At 34.9% G+C, this 17,404-nt stretch overlaps 1 protein-coding gene across 3 annotated transcripts; it reads right to left on the reverse strand.

Annotated features, from left to right (window-relative positions):
* Positions 1-2,567: 2,567 nt before the first annotated feature.
* Positions 2,568-6,366, reverse strand: LOC112750796 (formate dehydrogenase, mitochondrial). Of its 3 annotated transcripts, none has more exons than XM_025799648.2 (7): positions 6,252-6,366; positions 5,932-6,031; positions 4,994-5,165; positions 4,131-4,671; positions 3,571-3,695; positions 3,275-3,387; positions 2,568-2,991 (listed from the first exon to the last, which is right to left on the reverse strand). In XM_025799648.2, the coding sequence occupies exons 2-7, from the start codon at positions 6,016-6,018 to the stop codon at positions 2,878-2,880; spliced, it is 1,152 nt and encodes a 383-aa protein (XP_025655433.1). In that variant the 5' UTR covers positions 6,019-6,031; positions 6,252-6,366; the 3' UTR covers positions 2,568-2,877. The 3 variants fall into 3 exon arrangements, with proteins under 3 accessions (XP_025655433.1, XP_072072936.1, XP_025655432.1); XM_072216835.1 differs by having other exon boundaries at positions 6,218-6,255; XM_025799647.3 differs by lacking the exon at positions 6,252-6,366 and having other exon boundaries at positions 5,932-6,200.
* Positions 6,367-17,404: the final 11,038 nt, after the last annotated feature.

The raw sequence follows: 17,404 nt of genomic DNA on the forward strand, positions 1-17,404 counted from the left end.
ATATAGAACGGAGGTGGTTGTCAGGCACACGTTCATGGTTTGAGGAAGGTGATGAATGTCACAGATCATCACCTTCATCACAGTTAAGCGCGAATGAACATCTTAGATAGGAACAAGCGTGTTTGAAAGGAAAACAGAAATACTTGCATTAATTCATCGAGACACAGCAGAGCTCCTCACCCCCAACAATGGGGTTTAGAGACTCATGTCGTCAGAGAATACAAAGTTTTGATATAAAAATGTTATGAGATACAAAATAAGTCTCTAAAAGTTGTTTAAATACTAAACTAGTAGCCTAGGTTTACAAAAAATGAGTAGACTATGATGGATGATGCAGAGATCCACTTCTGGGGTCCACTTGGTGTGTGCTGGGCTGAGACTTAAGTAATTCACGTGCAGAGGCCATTTGTGGAGTTGAACGCCAGTATTTATGCCAGTTTGGGCGTTCAACTCCAGTTTTTGATCCTTTTCTGGCGCTGGACGCCAGAATTGGGCAGAGAACTGGCGTTGAACGCCAGTTTACGTCATCTATCCTTATGCAAAGTATGGACTATTATATATTGCTGGAAAGCCCTGGATGTCTACTTTCCAACGCAATTGGAAGCATGCCATTTCGAATTTTGTAGCTCCAGAAAATCTACTTTGAGTGCAGGGAGGTCAGAATCCAACAGCATCAGCAGTCCTTTTTCAGCCTGAATCAGATTTTTGCTCAGCTCCTTCAATTTCAGTCAGAAAAGTACCTGAAATTACAGAAAGACACACAACTCATAGTAAAGTCCAGAAATATGAATTTTTCCTAAAAACTAATGAAAATAGACTAAAAACTAACTAAAACATACTCAAAACTATATGAAATTAACCCCAAAAAGCGTATAAAATATCCGCTCATCAGTGCGCATAAGCGAGAGCACCATAATTGAATGCTTGAAAAAATTTATTGAATGTGTCATTTCGGTGTTTGAGAATGAATACTTATAAAAACCAAATTCAAATGATGTACAACGCTTGCTACAGATAGCGAAGGTCGTGGCTTTCCTGGCATTTGGATAGCATCGACTATGCATTGGCAATGAAAAAATTGTCCAAAGTCATGGAAAGATATGTACATGAGTGGTTATCGACTTATCATAGGGTTGCAACCATAGTACTTAAGGTTATAGTATCTTTAGACCTTTGGATATGACATGCATTCTTTGGATTTTCTGGTTCAAATAATGATATCAACATGTTAGATCATTCATCAGTATTCGATAATATTCTAAATGTTCGTGGTCCTCTGGAGGTAAATTATATTATCAATGGTAATAATTATACTATGGGATACTATTTAGTACATGGTATTTATCTTGAATGAGTCACATTTGTCAAATCAATGTCAAAGTCACAAGGAGAGAAATGCAAGTTATTTGCACAATATCAAGAAGGGCAAAGAAAAGACGTGGAGCGAGACTTCAGAGTGTTGCAAGCACACTTTGCAATTATACGTAGTCTAACGTGCTTTTGGAAAAAGAAAAAGATTGTAAACATAATGAGAACTTGTATTATATTGCATAATATAATTGTTGAGGATGAAAGAGACACTTATGCAGGAAATTTTGCTCAAGGCCTAAAGTATGACGATGTTAAAAATAGCTTATCACAATCTCAGTTGGAAGAAGAAGATTTTGCATCATACCATCAATTTCTTCAAAAAAATGCCCAACTTCGGAATATGCAGCAACATCCACAACTAGAAGAGGACTTAATTGAACACATATGACAATTTCACAAAGTTTATCATCAATTATAGAATTTAACTATATTTTTCTTTATATTAAGTAATTTTGCAAATTAATTTAAACTTAAATTATATATTGCATATTATTGTTATTTATGAAATTATTAATTTTTTTAGAATATTAATATTTTTTTAGTTGTGAATTATTTTTTAATTTATAAAATTTTAATAATATTATTGTAAAAAAAATAACTACATTAATTTTAAATACTATAATTAATTAATTAAGTAGAACCCCGTAATAAGAATTAAATTTAGCTCTTCCTAATAGAAAAGAAAAAGATGTTTTAAATTTCTATTTATTGTTTATAATGTAAAAATTGATGTAAAAAAAAAATTTTTTTTTAATGACAAATGAACTATAAATAGAAATTGAACTTAGTTCTGTCCGGTACTCCGGTATTAGGATGCAGGTTTTTTGCTACCAGCGTCTAATAACGAGGTTCTATATAGAATAAAGAAAGATGAGGCGAGGTTGGATAGCGCTAAAATCCATCCCTACGCGAGCCATTGCCATCCTACTTCAAGCTAAAAATTAGGAAATAGATCTTATAGGTCATCATACATAATTCCCTCACAAAAATCTTTGAAGAGATTGAGAAGTCTTCCTTGAACCTTGCAGGATACCAGGACCTGCCTTCCAACCCACCATTTTCTCTGGTTTGAGGTAAGCAACTAAGCATCTTGGTCAAAGGCAAATATAAAAACCGTTACGGCATTTGTAATGAAGCATACAAGATAACTACTGTGTGCCCTATGATTCAAGGCCGATTAAAGATCAGGGAGAGAGTTTTGAAACCAAATGCCATGGTTCACTTTTATTCGTCAATTTTCCATATCTTGTTATACCAAATTTATTACATTTTACTCACGTCAAGGGAAAGGTACACCGAAATTCATAAAATGAAAAATGAGCATACTAGTAGCCTCAGGCGTTCATCAGTTTTATTTCTTACAAAACAAAAGGTGTTCAAAGTTTAAAGCTGAAAACACTCAAAATAAACAGCAGAACAATTATTGCAGTTCATACATTTCTGATTCCTTTTCTTGAGGGTCACCACAATTGAAGAGTCGAATGCCTTAACATGTCTGCTTTAGCTTCACCGGTATTGGGGTGCTAGTTGACCTTCCTTCACGATGTAGTTTTGTTCTGGGAAGTCTTCACCCCTGAAGTGCCTATCAAGCATGTCTTTCACGCCAGCAGCATAACGCAACTAAATCGATTTTCATTTTATTATTCATTAGTACTCCATTATGAAAGACACAAAAGCAGTTAAGGAAGTTAGGTACTGGAAAAGAGAGTATTGTTATTTCGAAAAATAACTATCATCACTCATCAGCACGATAATAACAGTTATATTAATATAGAAACAATTTCTCAGGAGAAAGTATCATGATACCACTTCTCCCAAAAGTTTAAACCGATAAGAAGTGGCACATGAATGGTTATATCTCTAATAGGAGGTAAGGAAATATGTTGAAACTTAAGAAACTTACCTGTGCATCTATGGTGGTACCAGAAATGTGAGGAGTCATGGCATGGTTTGGCATGTAGCGCCATGGATGATCCTTTGGAGCTGGTTGTGGGAACCACACATCACCACTGTAGCCTACAGAAATAAGAGATTCGAAACAATTGCATGACAGAGAAATTAACAAATAAGATTAGCTTTAACCTTTATGAAATTTGAATAACTCTCTGCTGATTAGATAAAATTTCTTGTGTTAGAGTTACTTGAATGATAGTTGATCGTTTAAAAACACAAATATTTGTCAGCTTGTTTCCGAATTACCTGCAATGTGCCCACTGGAGCAAGCATCAGCAACTGCTTGCGTGTCCATGATTGCCCCTCGAGCATTGTTGACAATAAGAACACCCTTCTTGCACTTAGCAATCCGATCTTTGTCGAACAATCCCCTGTGTCACAAAAATAGATTTATTAAACCACTTCTTAGTTCTTGCATCTATTAGGTACAAAACAACTCATGTGTCTCTAACAACTTAAACTTTTGGAAGAAATAATTCATGACATGACAAAAGAGATTTTATTACAAAAGGTCTTAGAGTTCTTGATATATAAAATCATTCATATGTCTTTCCGACTCTACCCAAGAGGTTTAACTTTTCAGAGAGATGATTTTTGATAACTACTAAGCAATGACCAAAGAATTCCTATGTTCAAATTTAACCCCTTGTCTCATCCCAAGAAAGAAAAAGAAAAAAAAGATAGAATATACATACACACCGTTCAATTTCCTTAAGAGAAGGCATTGTGATTTGCGCATGAAAGTTTTAAAAATTATAAATGATTTAACTAGTTGGTATAAACTACTAATGCAGAAGGAATTATACCTTGTCTTATCAGTGAGAGGCATGTTGATAACAATTACATCACACTTTGGAAGCATTGCATCAAGGTCCTCCTCAAACTTTGCTCCAATTTGGTTCTCCAACTCAGGATCCATCTTGAGCCGATCGTGATACAGAAGATTACAGTTAAAGGGTTTCAACCTTTGTAGTAAGAGCTTGCCAATTCGTCCAGCACCAACAGTTCCTATAGTCTTTCCTTCAAGATCGTAAGCTCTATAAGCAATGCCGGCAACATTCCAGTCACCAGTAACAGCTTGCTGGTAGCCAGGCAAGAAATTCCTCAATAGGATGAGGATCCGCAAGAGCTCATCCTCTGCAACCGACACCACGTTACTTCCTGTGACCTCGGCCACAGTTAAGCCGGCAGCGGCCGCAGCATTAAGATCAATGTGATCGGAACCAATTCCAGCAGTCAACAGCAGCTCTAAATTCTTAGCTTTCTTAATTCTTTCCGCAGTGACATATGCAGGGTGAAATGGTGTAGATATGAGGACATGGAGATCAGGAATGTGTTTCTCAAGTACTGGTAGACATACCAAAAAGTAGCCATAAGCCCATAAGTCAAATGAATCATAAAGTTAAAGCAGAAAATTCAGTATAAGGAGAAAGTAATTATCCATGCATAGATAAAAGAATAAGATTAATTTTGACACTCCGACATTTTTATACATAAAAATCAATATGTAAACATTAATCTCATTCCTGTTAATAAAAAGTTATGTACTGTGACCAATCAAATCTCACCATTTTGTATGACTCTTGTAATAGTTACAGTAAAATATCTATATAGTTGGTATATTTGTAGGTATATAGAAACTAAATTCAAAACTTAAAATGATACTGACCAGAATCTGGTCCTTCTTTGTCATCAGTGACAATGTACTCATGACCCTGTGATTCAAGCCACTCGCGAATCCCCAATGCTCCTTCAACACAACCAACGAAATTGGGATTCATGGAAGCATACTCGTTTCCTTTGTAGAAAACTCCCACAATCTTCTTTTTTCCACCAGAAGCCTATTCCCAATAAACAAAGTATTAAGGGGTGAGATTATACATAATCATGGTCTGCCAATAAACCAAATTCAACTATGTTTTGGACAAAAGCAGAAGCATAATTTAGGAGGGAGTCTCAAATAATGCAACAAAAAATATACATATTATTTTTGTGTAATAAATATATATATATTCATTCTCATGAGAAAGAATGATTAATAGTTGTTTAACTAATTATACAATGATTAATATTTTCTTAAATTTTTTTAATTAACGACAATTAGATTTAAACTTACGAACCCATGCATATTACTCCAATGTTTCACCCACTATATAGTGCTTTAAGTTAACAATTAGCATCTTAATCTCATCAGATCTCTTGGTAACAAATATCATCAGATTTAATATTTTTTTGGAAAAAAAAGCATAATCCGTCTGAAATAATCATCGACAAAAAGAAGTCTGAAAAGAATCCTAATTAATTATTAACTAAGATAACAACATTATTAGTAGTATAATATTTTAAAAAAGAAAAACAGATAAGCGTGATGTGTGAGAAGAGTGGTGATTGGTGGCGCGAAACGCGTGTAATTGTGAGATTAGTTTTGAACCCCAAACACACTACCTCCATCTCCGTGATCGACACGGATCAAGCATGCAAGAACATTATCAACAACCACAACAAAAAAAACAACCTTTCAATTGAACGAAAAGCTAAGCTAAAGCTAAAATTGAACAATTGAGAGAGAGAAAAGAAAATAGAGTGGGTAGTATAAGTGTTGGTTACATGAATGTTTCTGGTGAAGGTGGAATTGGAAGAAGTGAGGAGTGAGCGAGCCGCAGAGGAAGCAACACGTTTCGCCAGCATCGCCATCTTGCTCTTTGCTCTAAGAAAATGTGAGAAAATTGAAAGTAATGAAATGAAATTAGAGGATCGGAGAGTGTGATGAAGATGAGAGTAGAAGGAGTAGAATGAAAGTATTTATATAGTAGAAGAGAAAGAATCTTTTTAGATAGAAAGAAAATCAGCAGTCATAACAGGGATGAAGAGAGAAAGAGAGAGCAGAGCAGACATGAACACGTGATGAAACTAAAGACTTCACTCACCTAAGGAAGGGATGAACCGAATTTTGGCACCTTCTTACTTAGCTAGCTTGGTTTTGTGTTTTTTCCTGGTCCCTCGCTCTCGAGTGTCTACTGTTTAAGTACGTCTGACTTTCAAAGACCGTATGTATATACATGAGAAGATAACAAAAAAATTAATAATTTTGATAGAGCGTTAATAAAATTTATTATTTTTAATTATTTTTTAGTTAATAATATTTAAAAATATATTATTAAATTATTAAATTTAAAAAAATTAAATTGATAATTAAAAATATTAATAAAAAATAATAATTTTTATTCGTATTTAAATTTTTCTCAAAAATAAATATTTATGATTATTAATGAATTTTAGAATTTTTTTTCTCTTGTTATATTTATTTAAAAAAATTTAATACGTCTGTTCCGAGACTTACTTAAAATCAGGATGATTTGAATTTGAACGTGAGGTCCAGACGCTTTTAGGTGAAAGATTTGACGTCATCTTCTGTAAGGATGAAGTTATCCGAATTTTTCGTAACGAGATGGGGGTGGTACCTGCAAGAGACTTTGATGCTTAAGATAGCAAGGACTTTAGGCAGATTTTTGGTAAATTTTTACTAGATTGGAATTCAAAAAATATCCGAGGGTGTCAAGATATTTATAAGTGTAGAGGTAGAGTCAATAATCACTCTTTGAGTACCTCCACCTTTGGTGGTGGGTTGGTTAGTCCCTTTTTGTAGGAAGGTTATAGAGATCTCATTTCTAGATGAATAGGAAAGATTGCAGGAGTTAGTTACTGATAAAGATAAGTAGGGCTAGGCTAGCGTTATAATATCTGTTGATTGGACTTTGTTCATTTTGGACCTGACTAAGTGGTGGGCCAGGGCATGAACAGTGCTCTTACCTAAAACCGAGCTTCACTGGATCGGGCTCAAGTATTCCCAAGTCAATCTTGATCTCTTGTAGCTTTCATCCTATCACGTCGGGTATACCGCCTTCCTCGAAGTTATATCGGGTACTCGACGTATTTTTTGAATCTGAATATTACGTCTTTTTGTAGCCGTTCGTGCATCTTTTCAATTACCTTGGTAACCGTGCATGTTATTAAATAAGGGATAAATTTACTGTTTTCTCTTTTTTCTTTTTTGCTTCCACTCCTTATATTTTACTTCTTTTTCTCTCAAGAATTTTTTTCTTCTTCTTCCCTATGACTTTATTTTCGTTGATCTTCTTCCAAGATTTCTCTCTCTTAGGATTCTGCTTCAAATCTTTGTTCGTGTTACTTAAAACATTTGGAATTGCCTATTCACTTTGTTGTTGCACGCATTCCTTATTGCCTTTTGTTCTTCAACAAAGTAGGTTTTTCTTTCATTACTGTTGTTTGCTGGTTGAAGTTTCTTGATGGATGAAACTATTGATTCTATGCTTTTTTGCGAGAAATGATCTTTGTAGAGGGTTTTTGAAAATACAACCTTTTGCCACTACTTATAGAGGTTTCTTTTCTTGCTTTTTAGGAAATGTATTTATTTGCAATGATTTTTTGGTTGTTTTGTAGTAGTAGCTTTCATCGTTTATCATCTTTGAAGGTCACTCATCTATTATGAATTTTGTTGTTGGTTTTGAATTTCGGGCTTAACTTTGTGGTGCGAATTTTGAGAATGTCCACAACTGAACCTACAAGTGTACCGGCTCGTCCAAGTAATACCTCAAGTGAGTGAGGGTCAATCCCACGAGTACTGATGGATTGAGCAATAATGGTTGACTAATTGGTTTAGTCAGACAGACAGAAAAAGTTGGTTTTATGGTTTTCAAAGGCATTAAACAGTAAATCAGAGAATGAGAGGGCAAATAATGAGTTGATGTAGAAATCAATGAGAGAAAATCTTACCAACTATTTTAATCATGCAAGATTTATTTCATGGGAAACTGTAATTGACTAAACCCTAATCTCTTAGTGATTTAGTCTCCTCTAACCTTCATCAACTGCCAATTTCTTAGTCACTTGATTCTGATTAAAGGGTTAAGTTCAAATCTAGTTTATGGCCACAAAAATCCTAATTATCAAAAACTAAGAGGATTATATGTCACGTATCCCAATTAGTTCAAGTAATTAGCAATTTAGGAGGAATTTACTTTCAAGCTGTTGTTCAGGTGAGGGACCTCTTTCAAGGATCACAAGAACGCATATAAAATAAGGGTCATACTCTCATTCCACCCAAATTCATAAAATGAAGAACGAAAGTAATCCTTGAAAATTAATCAATACATTAATTAAAATAGAAAAGTAATAGTCTTAATCCATAGAAATAAACAGAGCTCATAACCTTAACCAAGGAGGTTTAGTGGCTCATGACTTACAGAGAAAACAAGGGTTCTAAAAAGTGTAACGTACGGAAGTGAGAAGATCCCCCTAAAGGTGAATCTTTTTCCTTTTATATCTAACCTAATTTGATTTTAAAATCAAATAAAATAATAAATCCTAAAACTAAAAGATATTGTTTGTAAATAAAAATTACAAAAATAAAATAAAAGATAACTAATAAAAGCTAAATCCACTTGAAGATGCTTCCTTGATGGGCTTTAATTCGAATTGCTTGGTGCTAAATGCCAATTGGGCATTTAGCGCCCAAAGTGGATAGAAGGCTCCCTTAGCGTTTAGCGCCTAAGGGGATAGCTTTGAATCTTCTCCTTTTTGCTCAAAATTCTGTCAAACTGATCTGAATTTCACTTGAAATCATAAAAACACTAAAAGAACTCAAAGTAGCATTCAAAGAGGATTTTTGCACTAAAATATAATTAAACTTAATAAATTCTAACTAAAACTTACTAGAAAATAAAGAAAAATGGGTACAAAATGCTCACGCATTACTTTGTGCCCCCAAATGGTGCCATTTTATTCTGATAATGGTGCCATTTCGAATCCTAGTAGATAGGCGACATTTTTTATCTCTGCTGTTACTACGATAAGGTAATGGAAGATTTGGATCCTTTTCCGAGTTCGTGAAAACGATCCGACTTCTTTGAGCTGTTTGTTTCTTGTAACCCTGTACCTGACTTGTAGTTCATGAGTTTTGTAGTGACAGAGCTTCATTTTAGTTTTTTGTAGATATAACCCATTATGTCTCGTTCGGTAATTCTCAGCATGTCATTTAAAGTTTCTCTTGGTTTAGATTGGGTAGATATTATTGTCATTTCTGCTGGCCCCGTAGTTGACAATGAATATGTAGAAAAATTTCATTTACAGCATAGGATTTGTAGAACCCAAGAGGACGAGAGGAAGTATGAGTTAGTAGCTCCTGACCCAAAGGATAGGATTTGCTTCTCCCGACTTAGCAACTCTGAAAACCACTTTCTTTTCATGTATTGTTTGTTTACTAGGCTGGGGGTAACACTTCCATTTACTGATTTTGAGAATGAAATTCAGTGTGTATGTAAAGTAGCTCCTTCTCAACTTCATCTAAATTCATGGGGCTTTATGAAGGTTTATTAACTAATAAGTTGAGAGCCTAATATTCCTTTTTCTTCCAGGATTTTCTTTTATCTTTTCCAACTTATCAAACATTTCAGCTCAAAAAAAATATTGGTTTTCCTTCCGAGCTATTCAATGTCGGAAGAATTTTTCAATTTTTCATGAGTCCTTTCATGACTTTAAGAACTATTACTTTAAGGTCTGATCTATTGAGGGTGCCCGACCTTTTTTCTTTAATGAGAGGGATGAACCTATCTTTAGTTTGTACTGAGAAGAGGTCTCTAACGCCATTAAATACAACCTTGTGGATCTGGATATAATGGCCATTTCTCAGGAGTGTTGGGGTCGAGCTCCTCACCTCAACACGAAGAAATTTTTGATAGGCAAGTCGAGTTATGTTCGTACTGAACTAGGTTGTTAGCTCTTTCATTTTGTAGATGCCTTTCTTATATCTGTCCGATTTATGTAACCTTAGTCTCTGTTCTTATTTTTGTTTTTCTTTTTGTAGCAAGGATGACCAACAGTTTGGATGCTTTACAAAGAGTTTGGCAAGCGAAGAAGAATGTAGTTGCTTAGGCCATCCAATTAAAAGAGGCCGGTAAGTCGGGCGATCTCTGTTCTCCTTCTAAGTCAGAGCCGTCCTCTTCTCAGTCCGTTAAAATTATCCTTCCTTCTCCCCCCTTTGAATATAGAGCCTCTACCTTGGACAGTTCCCCTGTGCCCCCTATACTGACTTGGGTTCTCGGAAATGCAAAGCTCCATCTTCCGAGTTCGGTAGTCCATACGACTAGGGTTTCAACGCAGTGGCTTTTTGTGAGGAATATATCCTTACTTATAGTTCTATAAGTATAGATGATGTTTTCCTCAGAAGGCATTTGGAGTTATTGGCTCGAGGAGGTATTCGGACGACAGGGGTGTTTTTAGCCCTTGTGAAGCAATTGGAAGCAACTCCACTTGGCACTATTCAAAAAGAGTTTACCGATCTTCGTCCTGAGGTTGCTTCTTTTCGGGAGGCCAAGTCGGAGTTAGAAGTTGAAAAAGGGGGTTTCTCAATACTGATCTTTCCAAACTTCACGATAAGGTAAAGCAATACGAGGTTAATTGCACTATGGCAGAGGGATTGTAGAAGAAGGCTGAGAAGAGTTATACTTGTGTGTTTGGGGAGAAGCTAGACCTGAAGGAGGAACTGGCTAAGCTGAGGGAGAAGTATGGGTGTTTGGAGGAATCGGTGGCCTTGTGGATGGATGAGATGGCTAAGAATCTGAAGGCCTAGTTACGGGTTCTTACACCCGAGGTTGACCTCTCTCCCATTGATCTCGACAAAGTCATGATTGATGGAAAGATTGTTTCTCCTGAGGTTGACACTGTTCCTACTGAGAACCCGAAGACCTCTACTGCCCAAGTTGATGAGGTCTTTTTGGACTCTCCTATCCGAACTACTGAGAATCCTCCTAACTCTGTAATTTGAGTTGGTGAGACAGCTAACATGATTATCAAGGAGCAGGACCCTCCTCCTACTTAGTTTTATTTTCGAACTTTTATCTTTGTTTTGGTGGTCCAGTTTGTGGGTCTTTGAACTTTTTGTCTTTTGTAATAACCATAGTCTGGATGATGTTTTACCTAGGTTTGGGCTTTTAAAAACTTCTTCACACTTATTTTGTCATGTTATAAGTGTTTATAGTTTTGATCTGCATAATAGTAGATTTGTTTTCTTTCTTTATAACAAACATGTTCTCTTTTCTACAAATCTTTTTCTTTATAACTCGGTTGTTCTGAATTATTTTTAGTTGTTCCAACTACGTGAGATTGGTAGTTTTTGTTGCTAAAAAATTTTTACAAGTTATTTCTGACTCTCTTTTAAGCTCGTTTTGGTCGAGTTATTCTATGCGGTCGGATTACTTGTTCTTGCTATGTCAACTTGGGGAGGTCGGACACTTATTTAAATCACCGCCTTTGTAATAAATTTTTATAAGGTAAGGTAATGATTTGTTCTCCTAATCTAGAGACTCAATGATACTCATTCCGACCTTAGGAGGTCGATTATATTTGTTTTATCAAGTTACTCTTGCGATTCATTTTAGTCTTGCCTCTTTTAGTCACTGGTTTTGTGTATGAGTAGTTTTGATGAGGTCAGACTATGATCTCTTTTTGTGCTTTATCGAGCTTAAATTGGTGCGTATAGTAGAACAATCAATCATAGAAAATGATGAATTATCATTAATGAAAATGATTTACAGACGCTATTTAATACTAAGAGTTTTCTTGTCTTAACTCCTAGCCCTTTCTATGATGACTCGTTAAACCCCCTTCAGAAAAATCCTTCTAAAAAAAATCATGAAGTCGGAAAAAGGAATACATCAGGGAGCAAGGTTCGCTTTCTAGCTATAGTATATCTTCATGTTGCATGCGTGTCATGACCTAGAAAACTCGTTCCTTGTAGGTTGGACTCTTTGTAGTAACATTTTTCTAAGACTTCAAGAATCTTGTAAGGTCCTTTTCAATTCACAGCCAACTTTTCTTCGCCCAATTTTTGTACCCCGATGTCATTCCTTATCAGTACGAGGTCATTCATGACGAAATTTCTTCTGATGACTTTCTTGTTGTACCTTGTGAACATCCTTTGCTTTAATGCTTCTTCCCTTATCCGAGCTTGCTCTCGAATTTCTGGAAGGAGGTCGAGTTCTTTCTTTTGAGCTTAGATATTTTTCACTTTATTGTAGAATCTTAGCGTTGGACTTTCTTTATTGACTTTTGCAGGGATCATGGATTCTATATCGTAAGCAAGTCAGAACAAAGATTCTCTAGTTGTAGAATGGAGAGTTGTTTGATATGCCCATATAACTTAGGGGAGCTCCTCATCATATGCTCCTTTTGCGTCTTGTAGTCAGCCTTGAGCTCAGCCAATATGACTTTGTTTGCAGCTTCTGCTTGTCCATTGGCTTAAGGGTGCTCTACTGATGTGAATTGATGTTTAATCTTAAGGCTTGTCACCAAGCTTCTGAAGGTCAAGTCGGTAAACTGGGTATAATTGTTAATAGTGATGGAAAATAGAATTCCAAATCAGGTGACAATATTTTTGTAGAGAAATTTTTGACTTCATTGAGCTGTGATAGATGCCAAAGGTTCTGCTTTAATCCACTTAGTAAAGTAGTCAATCCCTACTATGAGGTATTTCACCTGCCTGGGTGCTTGAAGAAATAGTCCGAGCATGTCCAAACCTCATTTTGCGAAAGGCTGTAGTGAAGTAACACTGATGAGCTCCTCCGTCGATGCTACATGGAAGTTGGCATGTATTTGATAAGGTGGGCACTTTTTGACGAAGTCGGCCACTTTCCTTTGTAAGGTTGGCCAATAAAAACCAGCTCGTAACACCTTCTTAGCTAGTGACCTTGCTTCTAGATGATTTCTACGAATGCCATTATGGATTTCTTCTAGGACCTCTTCAATCTTGGAGGTTAGAACGCACTTCAGTAAGAATGTAGATACTCCTCTTCTATAGAGGATGTTGTGAACCAGAGTATATTTCTGTGCTTCCTTTATAAGTCTCCTTTCTTCCCTTTCTTCTTTAGGGAGAATATCGAATTTGAGATATTCGAAAATAGGAGTCATCCATCCAATGTTTAGATTGGAGATTATGCACATTCGAGGTTTGGTATGAAAAACTAATTTTTCTGAACTTAGCAGCTTTTTTACCAAACTGTTATACTTTCGTATGCAACAGTGTCACGTGACGCGAGTTTTGGGCTCTGTTTACACACTCGCGTACGCAGAACATGGCTGCATACACGACATTGTCACTTTTACACTCATGTGTACGCGAAAACAAGCATGCGCACGCGGAACCTTTCTTCTGCCCAAAATACTCGCGTATGCGGACAGTGCATGCGTACGCGACACTGTGTTTTTGTGAATTCTCACTTATGCAGATAGTGGCTGGCGTACGCATGACCCCTGTTTTGCTAAATTGTTGAGTTTTCAACTATTTTCCTAACTTTTCAAACTTCTATAACCCCTGTTTTAGGTCTGATAGCTAATGTTAAGTTGCAGAAGAAGAGTAAACCCATTGAGAAAGTTAGTTAGATATTAAGGAAGAGTTGTGAAGTGAGTAACTTAATAAAAAAATGCATAGATAATGTTGTATGAGATGAGAATAATGATGATGATGATATTGATGATTGGTGATGATGATATTGATGATTGATATTGATGATATGAAAGGTCCATCTGACATATGCATTTGAAACTATTTGATATTGATGGCTGTGAATTTTAACTCCACGGATTTTCCCAATGAGATGATAAATGATTGATTTTATATATATGCATAGACTTTTAGGGATGCGCACACGCAGGGACTGTCCAGGGTTTACTACCGGACATGTCGGGTTTGGCTGGATAACCGACAGATGAGAGTCATCGGCCATAGGGCAGACATACATCATATGCACTTGTATGTTTTGTTTGAGTATGCATTTGTTTTGATTTGCCTAATTTCTTATCTGTAATTAACTGCTACATGTTCTAATTGTTGTATCTGTTCCATAAATGTGTTTTCCCTTGTCTGTCTTGCTTGTGTTTGCTTCTGAGAGATCCCTCTGACGGGTGAAGGATGCGTTGAGTGTTGTTTCATTTAGTGATTAGGAGGTTGGCAGAGAACGGAAAACGAAAAGTTAGGTTAGAATCATTAAACATAGTTACCGTAAATCGGGTTTAGCGAAAACTCTAGGATTTGATTTGAATTGTTGAAGTTTTAGAATGTCTTTGGTTTTCTGGGACATTATTTACTATCTATACAGCCACCTTTACTATACTGAGAATCCTCGGTTCTTATTTCATAAATATTCTGTTGTTTTTTTCGATGCGGGACGCGAAGCACCTCGCTGAGTATGCTGGAGATTCTTATGCAAGCAAAGATCTATAAGTTTTGGGGAATTTTGTTATATATCTAGCTTATATATGTATATATGTTCTCCACTTTGTAAATATTTGTATCTTGTCCATCCTAGAAGTTGACTTGGAAAAACAGGACTTTATATTTTGTCTTTTGGTAAACTTTTGGGCTGTATATATACATTCTCTAGCCGGCCTTTGCTTCATAGGTCGAGACTAGAATTTGTTATAAAATCTTATTGAAACTTTTTATCTATGTATATAACTTGTCTCTTCTATTTTTCGTTATCCCGCTTCTATTCTTTTCGATTCGTGCGCGGCGCGGTTTTTGATCATTTTGTTTAACTTTTTTTTTAAGATTCCTATTTAAATTTCTTTTCATATATGTCTATTTACGCAAATTTTACTTTTGCAAGTCGTAATACCTCACCACTTCTGATTTACAAACTTAAGCGTAAACCTCTGCGTGGTAGGGTGTTATATGTAACGCCCTGGCCCAATAAACAAAGTGGCGTGTAACGCCTAAGCTCAATTCCAAGCAAACGTTACACGCCACTAAGCCCAAGTACGATGCCAACAAGTATCTCAGCAAAGCCCACTCTCAGAATTGCAATTCCAGTTTAAGAAGATTCTGTTAAGACTTGATTTGAATTTGATTTGATTTAGTATCAGTTTTGGGATTTGAATTATTGATAAGTAGTTGCCTTCTTCTGATAAAGATAAGATTTGGTTCGGTGAATTTAAATTTTAAGTAACCTTAGGATATAAATAAGTGAAGATTATTTAAAGAGGAATATCTTAGTTTTGTCGCATAGTTTCTTTTCATCTTTGTTTTCAATTCTCCATGAATCATTAACTCCTCTGTCAAGGGGTTAGGAGCTTTGTTTATATTTTCTATGGATTATTAATCTAAGTTTCATTTGATTTTGAAATGTCGCATTGATCTGCTTTATGTGATTGAATTCTTCGTTCTTCATTCTTTAAAGGATTAGTGCCTTAGTGGTATCTGCTTCATGTTTTCCGATCAATTTTGTCGGAAAAACAAAAAAATCGGTTTCTCAATTTTCAAGTCAATTGTTGTAATTTTCAATTCGATTTATGATAATTTTCGGTTCAGTTCAATAACATTCACCCTTACAACTAATTAGAAACAAAGCTTCACAGTAAAAAAGACGGGCAATACCTCTCTAAATTTTAATTTTTGTATATAAATTATATATAAATTTTAATTTAGTTCCCCTAAAAATATTATTTTAATTTTATTTTATTATAAAAATATTTTAACTCTCTCTAATACTTCATCTAATTCCATCTTAAAATTAGTTAAGATGACAAACAAATATTAATAACTCAATGTAATTCCTAACTCTTTTTATAATCCTAAATCTACTGAATTTGCCATCTTCTTCTTCCTCTAATCCTTTCATTTTCTTCAGGTCTTGAACTTCATTCGTTCAAATCAAAATCAAATTAGTGACCAAATGTGAAATATGTACATATTTTGGGGGACGCGTTTTTGCATTTATTTGTTATTTAAGAGGTCATTTTCAAGTTCCATGATCATACTAATTCGCCTGAGGATATTGACTATCATTTTACTCATCATATGCCCTTCCAATAATGAATATTATCTTTTTTGAACGGGAAAAAACAATTCCCTACGTGTAATTGCTACTACATGACTACTATTTTTATGCATAATGTAGGATAGGAGGCATGAGTGTTTTTTCTTCCATTAATCTCTTTGTCTAAATCATTATCTTCTTTGTCGGCTGCATATCATCAAAATACAACAAAATAAAGGGCGCACATACCTTTCATGCATTTGTTGGTGTGTGGGGTCTCGATGATGGAGTAGCCCACCACCTTAGACGAAAATCACATGTGATTTCCATCAATTTCTCTTTTTTTGTATTTGTTCAAAAACTTTAATATATGGAAGTTGTGCTGAGCCGCCGCTCGCCACGTCTGGTAGAATTGGCACTTTTTAATTTAGATATGGAAAGAAGAATGGTGTAGAACACAGTTATGGAGTGTATGGGTGCTTTACGCAGTTATGGTGTCAAGAGCAAATCAGACCGTCCGATTTGTGTTTAAAAAATTCAAAAAAAATTGCATTACACAAATCGGACCGTCCGATTTGTATTTTAAACAATTAAAAAAATTTAATATTGAAATTGGACCATCCAATTTTTCCTCCCACACAAATCGAACCATCCGATTTGTGTTCAAAGTTTTTTTAACAAAAAAATCGCACAGTCCGATTTCTTCACTTTATAGTTCAGAAAAAATTATCCCACATTCATGTTTAGTACCACCCACCTCCACACCCATGCACAATATACACAGAATCTGCATATCCAAAAAAATTAGCTTAGAACTGGCAGTTTGGCAGAGCCTGATAGTTTTTTAGTGGTCCAAAATAGTGAATACTAAGATCATCACTCTGTTATAAGAAGTAACTTCATATCAATTTTTGCATCATAATTAATAAATAAAAACTTAAAGAATTTCTCACTTCTCTATTAGAATGAACTAACTTTAGTTTCTATTATGGTCACACTTAATTAATTAATTAAAGTAATTAAAATTAATATAATTATTATTTTTTATAATAATATTATTTAAATCTATAAATTCAAAATAATTCAATATTATAAATATTAAAATAAATAACTTAAATTTGGTTAGTATTTTAAATTTTATAAATAAAAATAAATAATCCAACTAAAAATTATTTTATAATATGTAAAAATTAAATTTATTTTTTATGTAAATAAATTTAATTAATTATGATTTAATATAACAATATAAA

The sequence above is a fragment of the Arachis hypogaea genome, chromosome 15, assembly GCF_003086295.3.
Source record: "Arachis hypogaea cultivar Tifrunner chromosome 15, arahy.Tifrunner.gnm2.J5K5, whole genome shotgun sequence".
Classification (NCBI taxonomy): Eukaryota; Viridiplantae; Streptophyta; class Magnoliopsida; order Fabales; family Fabaceae; genus Arachis; species Arachis hypogaea.

What these genes read in the sequence shown, in the direction of transcription:
- LOC112750796 (XM_025799648.2), bottom strand. Translation starts at nt 6,018, where the DNA reads ATGGCGATGCTGGCGAAACGTGTTGCTTCCTCTGCGGCTCGCTCACTC. An exon ending in CAAAGAAGGACCAGATTCTG is followed by an intron (nt 4,672 to 4,993) that starts GTCAGTATCATT and finishes TATGTCTACCAG; the next exon opens with TACTTGAGAAACACATTCCT. An exon ending in CCTCTCACTGATAAGACAAG is followed by an intron (nt 3,696 to 4,130) that starts GTATAATTCCTT and finishes TTTGTGACACAG; the next exon opens with GGGATTGTTCGACAAAGATC.